This window comes from Theropithecus gelada, chromosome 14 (assembly GCF_003255815.1).
Source record: "Theropithecus gelada isolate Dixy chromosome 14, Tgel_1.0, whole genome shotgun sequence".
In the NCBI taxonomy this organism is placed as follows: Eukaryota; Metazoa; Chordata; class Mammalia; order Primates; family Cercopithecidae; genus Theropithecus; species Theropithecus gelada.
The window spans coordinates 69131897-69144998 of NC_037682.1; the positions used below are offsets into that span (position 1 = coordinate 69131897).

Consider the following 13102-nt stretch of genomic DNA (forward strand, 5'->3'; position numbering starts at 1 on the left):
AGAGCTTTAATGAGAACCCAATTACATCCCACTGCAAGGCCCACTCTCCATTCCTGTGTGCCCCCTGCAACTCCCCCCTCCCCAGGTGCCAGGCGGGCAGCCTAGCACTGGTTCTCTGTGCAGTCTGCCATTCATGGGCAGCCTTTGTCCTACTCTGTGCAGTGGCACTCCCCCTCAGTCATCTGCAGTCCCTGGACACCCTGTCTCTTGCCCCACTGTACCAACCCCCTCCCCATTAACCAGTTGCCGACTCCTTGGTCCCTGTGAGTGGCAGCCTTCTCTGGGGTCTGTGTGGTGCAGGAGAATCTCCCTGGGGTCCTGGGGGTCCTGGGGGTCCTGGGTACTGGGTCCTGGGTGCAGAGAATCTCCTTTGCACCGGCATCCTGGGTTCAAGTCTTAACTCTGCCCATGGCTTACTGGGTGATGTTAGACAACTCACTTAGCTTCTCTGAACATTGGTTTTCTCCCTTTGGGGGCAGAGGAGGTAATCCCTACCTGTCCCACATAGAAGGATCTGTGAGGGGTCCTCGTAAAACATAACACACTGTCCAATCACAAGGTGGTTTTAATGAATTCCTTTAATATTAGCTTGTACCAGATCAACACACATTCTCTCCCAGGTCACACACTTACTTAACAAGGCCTTTTGATGTCTTAGTTCAAAAGACTTATGGTGGCTTTGGGGTGATTGGTCAGGAAGGAGGCCTGCTTTCTCCTGGAGACTGAGACCCCCTGCCCTTCTTGAACAGGTCTGGAAGAGGAGAGCTGTATTGTTGGGGAGATGGCCCCTCACTTTCTCTGTGATCTTGGGCAAGTCTCTGTCCCCTCCAGGCCTCAGGGTCCCCCACCATGAAACGGATATGGTGGAACTAGTGGATTTTGAGGTTCCTTCTGGCTCAGATGTTGTGGGTTTGGGGAGGGCCTCCCAGAGCTGGTGAGATGTGACTGTTGTTTGCTGCTCGCAGGCTTCCTGGAGAAGAACCGAGACACCCTGCATGGGGACATTATCCAACTGGTCCACTCCTCCAGGAACAAGTTCATCAAGCAGATATTCCAGGCCGACGTCGCCATGGTAAGCCGGGCGTGGTTTCTGTTGTTCGGGAAGGGCCCCCACAGGCCAGGCCTGGGTCTGAGGCCTGCCCTTGTCCAATAGCTTCATCTGAGCCCCCCTGGCCACATAATGGGTATGGAGCTTTGCTGTGGCTCCAGGAGGGGCCTGGAGGAGCCTCAAAGCTGTTCCCATCTGGTCCTCTTATTGTACTAATTGGGAGATGTGGCTGGGGTGCAAGGCCCAGAGAAGAGTCACCTGAGAGGTCACAGAGCAGAACTGGTCAGGGCTCGGTTTACTGTGGGGGTCCACCCCCTGGAACCCAGCTGCTAAAGGGAGCACAGGCAGAAAGGGCACGTCCAGCCTGAAGGATGTGGGGTGGGTGTGGATACTCAGAGAAGCTGGCAAAGAAGTCATGTCTGCAGATCCCATCAGACAGTGGGAGAACTGCCCCCTCCGCCTTTCCTTAGGCCCTAGGGTGAGGGTCTAATAGATTTTCTCCTGCAGGGTTGCATGCGTTTTTATTTCATATTTTCCTCCTGTCCTATGGTTACCTGGAGGGTACATGGAAGGCCTCACGGGGAAGACAGCCCCCGCCCCCTCCATGCCTGTCCAGGTGCCTGGTGGTCCCCTGCCCTCAGGACCATCAAGACATCACAGAGCTTCCAGGACCCCAGCCCTCTCCCTGAGGGTCCCCCTCTCTCCGTGGTGGATTTTGAGTGGTTTTGTGACCCACCACGTTCTCCTTGCCCCTCCTCTCCCCATCTCACCCTGCACCGTGGTTCCTGTTGTAGTTTCTCTGTGGTTATTCATCGGGCACTCTGCGCCACTCAGCAGCTGCTGCGAAGGTAAAAGACCCCAGCGGCCTGGTGGGGCTTGGTCCCGAGCCCCCACGGGGCTGAGGCTCGGGGAAAGGGTTGGGCTTTTTCTCCTTTTTTTGGAGTGTGTTTTTGTGTGGAGTGGTTTGTGGAGTGATTTTTGTGTTTGGTTTTTGAGTTGTGTGTGCTGTAGGCATTTCTTTCTTCAAGGAGGAAACTGAGTCCTAGAAAAGGGGCAAGTCTTGCCTAGGGTCCTCTGGGAACCAGGGACAGAGCAGGGACTCGAACACAGGTCTCCTAAGGCCCCTTGGAGGCATCAATCCCTGGTCCTTCCACCAGGCCCTAGTGGACGCCTACAGCCATGCCTTGGTCGGATGCTCAGATAACCTTGCAAGGCAGGAGGGACAGGTGGCATTTTCTGCATTTTGCAGATGAGAGACTGAGGCTGAGAGAGGGGATATGACTCATTCCAGGTCACAGCATTCTGACGGGGAGCTGGGACTAGGAGACACCATTCCCCGGACCTCCTTAGGCCTGAAACAGCAGCCCTGCTGTGTCCTGAGCTCTGGTTCAGGCTGTGGCTCCCATGGTGCTCTAGATCCCAAAGGTGCTGGGTACCCCTTAGCAACAGCATAGTGGTGTCAACCCCTTTGCCTCTTTTTCTCTCCTCAGACCTTCATTTCCTCTCTGCCAAATACTGACATCCTTCCACTTTGGCCTGGTGCTGAGTCCCTCTTCCTTCCTGCCTGCCTGGCAGAGTTCTGAAACAATCCACACACCCCCGGCAGTAGACAGGGCATGTCAGGAGCAAGGAGCTTGTCTGGATGGTGGCCTCTCCCCTCTGCCCATGGATCAGCCCTGGAACAACCTCCCGCCCCCACTCACCCCGACAGACCAACACTGTAGGCTGGCCGACTGCTGGGGTACATGCAGGGCCGACCTGAGAGAGGGGAGTCCCAGGCACTGGAAGCTCTAGCACCCAGGAGAGTCCCCACCCGAAGGCCCTGTGCTGTAAGGTGGCCGCACTGCTGAGACAGGCGTGGCTCTGGCCTCTCCCACTCTTTCATCTTCTCCTATAGCCCTGCTGGCCCCACTCAGTGGCCCACCCATTCCTCCTGGTCTTGGGCATACTCTGGTTAAACCCCATCTTCCCCTCCTACCTGTTCTCTCTCCTCTCTCTTTTCAAAGCTCCTGGAGGCATCTGGGAATGTTCCATGATATTTCCTGCTCTGAGTTTCCTACTTCTGGGACTAGAACCCATTTACTGAGAAATCCTGGAGAGGTCAAAGTGCAGGATCCCAGAGTCTCCGGAAATGGCCCACCCCGGAGGAAGTTTTAGGAGCAGAGAATTAGGATACAACAGTGACCAATCTGATACCAGTTACATCTACTGGGCACCTCTTCTGAGCCAGGCTACGAGCTAAGCACTTATATTTATCAGCTCGTTCACTCCCCACTGCAACCTGGCGAGTAATTACTATTACTCCCACTTTACAGGTGAAGAAACCGGGGCCCAGGCTGGGTGTCGTGGCTCGCACCTATGATCCCAGCACTTTGGGAGGCGAAGGCAGGAGGATTGCTTAAGGCCAGGAGTTCAAGACCAGCCTGGGCAACATAGTGAGACCCTGTGTCTACAAAACGATTTTAAATTAGCTGAACATGGTGGTGAGCGCTTGTAGTCGCAGCCGCTTGGGTGGGGGCGCTGAGAAAAGACGATTCCTTGAGCCCAGGAGTTGGAGGCTGCAGTGAGTTGTGATTTGCCACTGCACTCCAACCTGAGTGACAGTGGGCAACCCTGTCTCTAACATTTAAAGAAAGAAACTGGGGCCCAGAGAGACCAAGGTGCTCGCTGAGGTCACACACCTTGCGACACACCAGGGATTCGAGCGCAGGCCTGCCTCAGGGACTTGTCTAAGGCCATATACAAGAGTGGGCTAAAGTGAGGTTTTCCAAGTTCCTGCCTTTTTAAATATAATTTTAATTTTTAAAAATTTACCGTGCTGGCTCCATAAACATCGCATCTTAGGAAAGAAAACATACTTCGTAACTCCTAGAAACACAATGGCTTTTTTAAAGGAAGATGAAAATCAGCTTGGTTAATTGTTTATTCAACGGCAGTGTACTAGTGGCAATGCTCCTATCAGGATGGAAGCCCACGCCACTTCTTGCAGTGATCTGAACTCCCATCATGGGCAGGTCCCCGAGCCCTGAGTTTTTAGCCTTTGACTCCTACATCTGCCTCGCCAGGCAGCCCTGGGCAGCCCCACCGCAGCACTTGCTGGTCAAGGGCCAAGTCCAGCTGTGATGAAGGCAGCTCTTCCAGGACATTGATTACCCCCTGATTAAAGCCCAGTCATATATCCTGGGGCCCCAAGCCCAAGAGACGCCTGTTCACTCTATGCAGGTGGCCTCCTGCCTGAGAATTCCCAGTCCCTTTCACATCATGCTCTGGGGTCTTCCTCTCAGGTCCTTTCTGGGGAGGCTTTGGACTTTTCAATTCCACCTTTACCCCATCCCTATCTGCAGATTGTCACAGAAAACAGCGAATACCAGGAAGGACAGCCTTTCCCCTCAATGAAATAAAACCAAATCAGAAACCCAGTTGACTACCTACAAACCTTTATTGAGTGCCTACTATATGCCAGGCATTGTCATGGGTCTTGGGGACGTAGCAGTGAACAAAACAGAAAAGGTCTCTGTCCTTATGGAACTTACGTTCCAGCAGAAGAGGGGATAGTTGGAAAGCCAAGGCCAGGTGCAGTGGCTCACAACTGTAATTCCAGCACTTTGGTAGGCCGAGGTGGGCAGATTGCTTGAGCTCAGGAGTTCGAGACCAGCCTCGGCGAAATGGCAAAATCCTGTCTCTACAAAAAACATAAAATTAGCTAGGCACAGCGGCACACACTTGTAGTCCCAGCTACTCAGGAGGCTGAGGCAGGAGGCTTGAGCCTGGGAGGTCGAGGCTGCAGTGAGCCAAGATCGTGCCACTGTACTCCAGCCTGGGCGTCAGAGTAAGACCTTGTCTCAAAAATAATAGTAAATAGAAAGCCAATAAATAAGTAAAAGCTACAGTGTATCAGATGGTGAGATGCGGCATAGGGAAACATTAAGAAGGGAGGAATGAGGCGGTGGGGCTCTGTGATTTTCAATGGGGAGTTAGGAAAGGCCTGCCTGAGAAGCTGAGCAGGAGGTGAGGAAGAATGTGCCCAGCCACATTCCGGAGGAAGAGCTTTGCAGGGAGAGGGGACAGCAAGCACAGATGCCCTGAGGTGCTTTGCAAGCCTATGCCTGCATCCCAGGTGCATCCCAGGCAGGGCGAGGAGGCTGGAGGGGTAGGAACAGGTGTTGTAAAGACCAGAGGCCCCTGGAACTAGCTCCTTTGGGGGCACTGTGGGTCCCTACAAGGACCTGTGCCTTCATGCGAGTGAATCAAGTTGCCAGTGGAGGGTTCTGGGTGGGGAAAGGACATGGTTTTGTTTTAGCAGCCTCACTTGGGCTGCTGTGTTGAGAGTGGAAGAGTCCCAGGCACTCGAAGCTCCAGCACCCAGAAGAGTCTCTGTCTGAAGGGCCTGTGCTGTAGGGTGGCCGTGCTGGTGAGACACATGTGGCTCTTGGCTCTGCCACTCTTTCCTCTTCTCTAACTCCTCAGTTCCAGGGGAGGGTGGCCTGGAGTGTGGGCGATGGAAGCAAAGAGACTAGTTGGGGGGTTGCTGCAGGAATTTGAGAGCGACGCTGGTGGCTGGGACCAGGCTGACGGTGAAGGAAGTGGTAAGGGGTCAGGTTCTGGAGATATTTTGAAAGTAGAGCCTGTAAGATTTGTGAATATATTGAATGTGACAGAAGAGGCACTGTGGACAGTTGTTAGATGTTTGGCTGGAGCAACGGGAAGGTGGACAGTTTCTGTGAACCCATGGATGTCACTAGGAACCAGTTCAACGGCACTTCAGTAGATCAAAGTGTTGACTGTTACTTGTGTCAGGTAGATCCTGGCCACGCAGCAATATAGAGGCAGACCCGTCCTGTCCTCATGGGGCTCCGAGCCCAGCTGGGAGGACGGGCAGAAAGCAGTAGTTTTATTGTGATGACCAAGACCAAAGAAGGGCGTGCGTGTGCGTGTGTGTGCACGTGGTGGTACGCGTGAGCTCCTTGTGTGTGTGTGTGTGCATGCTGAGGGGTGTGTGTGTTGTGTGTGTGCATGCATATGTGTGTACTCATGTCAGGGGCCCTAACGCAGGCTGGGTACAGCCCAACTTGAATAGCTCCCCTCCAGTGACTGGGGTCACCCAGTGCTGCTGCTGGATCAAGTTGAGGACAATCCCGGGAGCCACAGATCTGACCACTACCCTACCACATTGCAAATACTCCGCAGCTTCTCTGGGCAAAATCCTAGAATATATTCCAAATACAACACAATTGGAAAGCATTGCAGATTTCAGAATTGCAGGCACTGGCTCTTTCTCAGAAGGCCTCATCACAGTCTGGTGGCATATTACCTAAATTGAGTATGAGCATAACACCTTTGTCCCCCCAAATACCTTACATATCTACATCTGCACCGCTGGGTTTTGATGATACAGGACATCAGATGAAATAGTGACTCTAAAGATATTAAATCTTATAATATTAACCAAATGACGTTAAATAAAATAAAATAAGAAATTCTCAACCAAATGAAAATTGCCAGGAAGACACTCATCAAGATGCTTTGGAAGAGAACCTGAGCTCTGTGTCCAGTTCCCATCAGTCCTGCCGTTTGGCTTCCTGTTTGTTTGTGGCTCAGGGCTTTACCTCATTCCACAGTATTCTCAGAGGGGACCCCAGTAGGGCAGGGAGGTGCATGGGGCTCGCTGGCTGCCAGGATCACCCAGGTAGTGGCTGGTGGAGCACAGAACCCCTGGCCGCGTCGGTGCCACAGTGCGGGGATGAGGGGGAAGTTGCTTGTGTGCCTTCTTAGGAGGATTAGCCAGGCCTGCCCCGCCCCTAGCCTGCTGCTGCCAGCTAAGCCTGGGAGGAGAGAGGTCACCAGCAGCTCCCGCCCCTCCTCCTCGCACTTGCCCACAGGTTCCCAGAAGGCGGCACCACCTTTCCAGGTTGCTGTTTACTGAAATATGCCCTGACCTCTGACCCTCATCACAGCCTGGTCAGATGGATAGATGGCATCACCTCCACTTAGGAGACTGAGGCTCTGCAACATTTAGTGACCTGCCTAAGGCCACACAGCTAGGAAGTGGTAGGCCAGGGCTTGAGTCTAGGTTTGTCTAATCCCTGTCTCTAGAGACGACCTCAGGGTCCTGAGGTGACCAAGTCCGATTACTCCTTTATTCAGGGAAGGGGGGATGAGACTCAGAGAGGGGCTGCCCCTTGCTCAGAGTCATCCAGCGCACCAGGGGCAGGGGCAGGCTCCCGACTCCCAGTGCGGAGATCTTCCTGTAGGGTTCACTTCCCCCTGGCCCAGAGCTAGTACCTTTGGAAGTCCTGGGAGGCTTCCTGGAGGGGTATCTGGGGTCCAGGCTCCAGCTCAGACGGTGGGGAGAGGCAGTTTGCAGGAAAACTTCGAATACCGCCCTGTCCCTCAAACCCTGACCCACTGACCTCCCCTCACGCTTCCTACTGGGCGGCTCCTGGGACACTGGATAGGGGCAGGCACAGCCCCTCCCATCTCTGCTGTCCGTCCCCCCAGGGCGCCGAGACCAGGAAGCGCTCGCCCACACTCAGCAGCCAGTTCAAGCGGTCGCTGGAGCTGCTGATGCGCACGCTGGGTGCCTGCCAGCCCTTCTTTGTGCGATGCATCAAGCCCAATGAGTTCAAGAAGCCCATGGTGAGCAGCCCTGGCCTGGGGTTGGCGGGTGGCAGCTAGGGTGATGTGGAGGAGCTCTGTCAAGAATAAGGTAGGGTGGGAGTGAAGGATGTGAGACTTTGTCCCTTTAGGGAATTGGGGGCACCCTGGGAGCTTACAAAACAAGGCCCCCTATTTACTGGAGGCAGCAGGTGCCTTGGAAAGAGCCTAGACTCTGCAGGGGGCTTGCGGCAGGTTCAGATCCTGCTTCTACCACTTACAAGTGGGCGACTGCAGACAAGGCAGTTTCTTCTCTTACGCTTCAGTTTCCTCATACATGGAAAGGGGACTGACCATCCCTACCTCCTGAGACTATTCCATGCAATAATGCTTGCAGATGCCCGGCCCCAGCAAGTGCCCAGTGATTGGCAGCTGTGGTTCTTGCTAGGGATGCTTCTTTGAAAGTCCCCTTCTCCTTTGGCCCAGCTCAACCACCACCTCCTCCTGGAAGCCTCCCCCATCCCTCCAGCTGGTTGGGATATTCTCATTCTTGACTTTTCTGAATAACATTTGTTGGGCCCTTTCTGTGTGCCCAGCATAGGCTGGATGGACAGGCCACAGCTTCCTTCAGCCTTCTCAAACAGCCCGTGAGAAAGAGACTGTGGCAGTCCCAGGTTAGAGATGCGGGACTGGGGGCTCAGGGAGGTTAAGGGGCTCAGGCTGGGGCCACCTCGCTGCGAGCCCTCTCCTTCCCCAGCACAGGCTCTGGGAGGGTTGTTTACCCAGAGGCCTGCAGGGAGGCGCAGGGGAAGCTGGGGCCTCGGGATCTGCGCAGGGAAGGAAGGCCGGGGAAAGTGGCCCGGAGAGAGAGGAAACAGGCTCCGGAAGCTGACAGGCTGCAAGACTGTCCCCTCCCGCTGCCTCCTGCCTGGAAAACATTCGCCGAAGTGGATGAGGCCTGACCCCTTTAGGACTCAGGTCTGCAGGGGCCTGAGGTTCGCAGAGGGCTCCAGTGAGCTCTCCCTGTAATGCAGGGGGTGTAGGGGACTGAGACCAGGGCAGTCAGGCACAGTCTCCCTGGCTCTGAAGTGGGACCCTTCCCTCAGGCCAGTCCTTAGCATTTGTGTACTGGGCCTTGGCAACGGCCTCCTCAAGGGTCTCCTGCCTCCCTCGCCTCCTGTCCTGCCTCCCCTGGACCCCAGTGACATTGTTCTCAAATGCAGACCTGGCCCAGTCTCTCCCTGCTCTAAACCTTCCCTGGCTTCCAGCATCCATAGATGAGGCCCTCACAGAGCCCCACAGCCCAGCACCTGCCTTGTACTCTTTCTCCCCAGCCCCTCCACCAACCAAACCCCAGGGCCCTTTGAAAAATGTGCTGCTTCCTTAAGGCAGCTAGAACGTTGTCTGAATAACCACAGATGTACGATAGCTGCAGTGTGAAAGGTCCTCCCTGGGGCTGTGCAGAGCACCCCTCACCTGCACAGCCATAACTTGGCCTGGACCAGCCTCTCTCGCTCCCCCAAGATTCCCAACAAAGTCCTGCGCTTTCAGGCTTCCACACCTTTGCACAGGCTTACCCCCTCCAGCCTTGGAATACTCTCCCTCCTGTCAGCGTTAGGGGGATAAAGACGCCTCCTCCATGAAGCTCGCCTGTTGGGTGTCCCAAGAGGAATTAATCTATGTCTTCTGTGTGCTTCCAAAGCACACAACTCCGCCACGACAGGCCTCACTTTATGCTATTTTGTGGATTTGAGCTGCAGATCCAGGTGCCTGTCCCAGCTTTGCTCCTCCCGTGCCATGTGGACTTGGCCTTTCTGAGCCTTTGTCTGGGTTGGTCAAGTGCATAGCAGGGCTGCCTCCCAGCAGGAGCCTTGGCCCTAATGCCCTTGTCTGTCTGCCCGGCAGCTGTTTGACCGGCACCTGTGTGTGCGCCAGCTGCGGTACTCAGGGATGATGGAGACCATCCGAATCCGCCGAGCTGGCTACCCCATCCGCTACAGCTTCGTGGAGTTCGTGGAGCGGTACCGCGTGCTGCTGCCGGGTGTGAAGCCAGCCTACAAGCAGGTACAGGGCTGAGTGCACAGAGGGCAGGAGAGGAGGGTCCCAGCTTTGGCTGGGCAAGGATCCCAATTTTCTTATCAGGACTGTGAGCGGGGCTTGACATCTGCTCAACCTCTCAGGTACAGCATGGAAAATTGGGGGTCAGGTCTTGGAATGCATCAGTAGGCTTCAGTTGCCATGTTCACCTAGTGAGGACTTCACACATGGTGGTGTAAGGAACAAGACCAGGGCTGCCACGCGGGCCCTGGATGTCAGTTGTGAGAAAGGGTTTTGCAATCATACCATCCAGCTGAGCTAAGGAGAAAACTGGGGCTCAGAGAAGGCAGGACCCAGCTGAGGTCACACTTTGAGTCAGGGGCAGAGCTGGAGAAGAGCCCTGCCTCCCAGCCTCAGGGACACTCCGGGGGCCTTCCCACTGAAGACACTGCCCATTCCCTTGTGTCCCTCATCCCCACTCCAGGGTGACCTTCGCGGGACGTGCCAGCGCATGGCTGAGACTGTGCTGGGCACCCACGATGACTGGCAGATAGGCAAAACCAAGATCTTTCTGAAGGTGAGCACAGCTTCCCTGGGCTGCCCTGGGGCACTGTGAATTCCCATCACGTGGGCTGGGGTGCTCGGGAGAGGGAGGCAGTGCTGGGGCTTTGAGATCCTTCCTGCCGGGCTGTGGTGTGGCTGGAGGAGCAGGTGGGATCTGGTCTCTCCGGTGGGGAAGGGTAAGTTGGTGTTTGAGATCATCTACCACCTGGGAGCAGGGTCAGCGCACTGACCACAGGTTACAAAGCACATGCCAGGGGCGGGCTGGCTCTCAGGCCCACAGCAGGGAGGCGGGGGTGCTGCTTGCCTTGGGGCCTTTTCTGAGCCTCATTTTCCCATCTGTAAATTGGGGTGTGCCTGTGTGGGGTCTCTTGAGTGTATCTTTAGGTTCCTTCCTGTGGTTTCCTGCCTGGCAGGGTCCATCCCATGCTGGGGTCCGCAGCATTCCACCTGTCCGTCACTCTGTAGGGAGCTCAGCTCCCATTGCTGCCTGGGCAACTGGGGAGGGAAGCAGGAAGCAGGGCCTGTGGGAGTCACGGAGTCACAGCCTTGGAGAAATGGCTGGGAGCTGGCAGTGGCAGGGCAGCCACAGCAGGGACAGTGCGAGCTCCCAGCGCTGGGCTTCCCCATTTGCATTTCCGCTGTGCTAGATTTCTGGCTGTCCCGGATGACAGGGCTCCTTCCTCTGGTGTAGGGGGTGGGGCCTGCACACTCCAGGACAGCTGCAGGAGGGACAGGAACCAGCTCTGAACTGGAGGGAGCCTGTGGCCTCTTTTAAATCCTCTCCAGCCAAGGGGCTTCAGGCTAGGCCCTTTCTCTCCTTGCACCTGCATTTCCTCATTAGCAAGATGTGATGAATGTTCCCTGCCTGTGCCTCCCAGAGTGGTCAGCCAGAAAGCATATTCCATGTGCCAGGCCCTGGGTGGGGGCTTTTCATCCATGAGCTAATTTAATCCTTGAAACAGTCCTGTGGAGAAGAAAATATTATACCCGTTTCACTAGCTCAGAGAGAAGTCAGTTGCCCGAAGCCAGGCAGCTAGGAAGCAGGCAGCAGGGCTTCCAGTTTGGGGGGGTCTGATGCCAAGCCCCTGTGTGGACAAAGTGGGGAAGGCAGGAATCACGATGGCATCTAATGCCAGGGAACTCGGAGGAGCGCCATCAGCCCCTGACTTACACTGCTAGGTTCTTCCAATATGGCCATGGTTTTGAGAGGCTAGACATGCTCATTCATCCATTCATTCATTCATTCATTCATTCAGAATGCCTTAGCTGAGCATCTCCTCTGTCAGGGCCCTGTGTGTCTGTGATTATCTGATGGATGTGGCTCCCTCATGAAACTCTACCCTCCCCAAGGGCAGGGGCCATGTCTCCCTGGTTCATTGTGGCAGCCCCTCCCCTCCCCAGCACCTAGCACAGTGCCGGCACATGGAGGCGTTCAATTCTTCTGTATTAAGTGAACCAATGAAGTTTTGTCCAACTAGAGTGAGGGTTGGGGTCTTGGGTGAGGAGGAGAGAGGGCTGGAAAAGTTGGCAGACACCCTGGATCATGGGTGGCCTTGAGTGCCAGGGTGAGGAACCCAGGCTCGACCTGGGGAACCATGAGGTGTCACTGTAGGGTCACCATCCAGGTTGTGTTTAGGAGGGTCTCTCTGGCTGCTTGTGAAGGAGGGCCGGAGAGGGAGCCAGGGAGGCCGTGAGACCTTTGGTTAGGAGGCTGCTGCCAAGATTCAGGAGAGGAATGGCGACAGCCCAGCCCAGGTGAGGGACTGATGTGACAGGGGCGTCTAGAAGCAGGGGGCTTGGGCAGATTGATGATAGGGAAGAAGCCGGTGTGTGTGCGTACTGGGCCTTCTGACCCCATCCAGAGAGATTAGGCACCTTCTGCTCCATTTGTCCTGCCTGGGCCTCTGGGAAACAGCCACAACCCCTGTCTGTCCTGGTGGCTGTGGGAGGCTGCCCCAGGAGCCAGAGCCAGCTGGGAGCTCATGGGACCCAACTGAGTTCTAGACCTGGGCTCCCAGTGAAGGAAGAGAGGCCCCAGCTGGGACTGAGCAGGTGGCTCTAGAGACCTTGTGGGGTGCTGCTCAGGAGCTCTGCCTCCTAGGACCACCATGACATGCTGCTGGAAGTGGAGCGGGACAAAGCCATCACTGACAGAGTCATCCTCCTCCAGAAGGTCATCCGGGGGTTCAAAGACAGGTGCGTGTTCCCACCAGCTCCTCCCCTCCTCAGCCCACATACAGGTGTACGTGTGGTGTTTGGCTCTCCTCTGCTCTGCCCGCATGAACACTAGGAAAAAAACATGTTCACCTATGAAACATGTGCACACATGCACAGCATGCACACATGATCATGTAAACACAGAGGAATATAGATACATGATTTACATGGACCCATTGTGCCATGTAAGCCAAATAATCCAATACATTCACCTACGTACGCACATTCACATGTAGATACATGAGACTCACATGTGGACCCACTGTTCATTTCAGATGCTGATGAAATTTTGCACAGAGGAAATTTGAGATTTTATAAATTATGAATACAAAATGTGTCTCATATTCTATGTAAAGGATATCTGTACACCTGTGACAATTCACAAATGTGCAGGACTGACTCCAAAATGTGATTAAAGCTCTGCGAAAATCCTGCAACACACCCCTTTGCAGTTCATATGGTCACTCTCTCCCTTCACCTACCCATCCATCCATCCATTCACCCACCCACCTACCTACCTATCCATCCATCCATCCGCCCACCTATTCATCCATCCATCCATCCATCCATCTGCCCACCTGTTCACCCATCTATCCATCCATCTATCCAACCATCTGCCCACCTATTCATCCATCCATCCAT

At 54.9% G+C, this 13102-nt stretch overlaps 1 protein-coding gene across 3 annotated transcripts in view; it reads left to right on the plus strand.

The window, feature by feature from the left end:
* The window catches only part of MYO7A (myosin VIIA), an 87068-nt gene that overhangs the window by 37084 nt on the left and 36882 nt on the right, over nucleotides 1–13102 (plus strand). For all 3 annotated transcript variants that reach the window (XM_025356411.1, XM_025356412.1, XM_025356413.1), the window contains exons 15-19: nucleotides 966–1072; nucleotides 7547–7684; nucleotides 9548–9706; nucleotides 10164–10256; nucleotides 12345–12439. In XM_025356411.1, the coding sequence (XP_025212196.1) occupies nucleotides 966–1072; nucleotides 7547–7684; nucleotides 9548–9706; nucleotides 10164–10256; nucleotides 12345–12439 (592 nt within the window). The remainder of the gene's footprint in view (nucleotides 1–965; nucleotides 1073–7546; nucleotides 7685–9547; nucleotides 9707–10163; nucleotides 10257–12344; nucleotides 12440–13102) is intronic.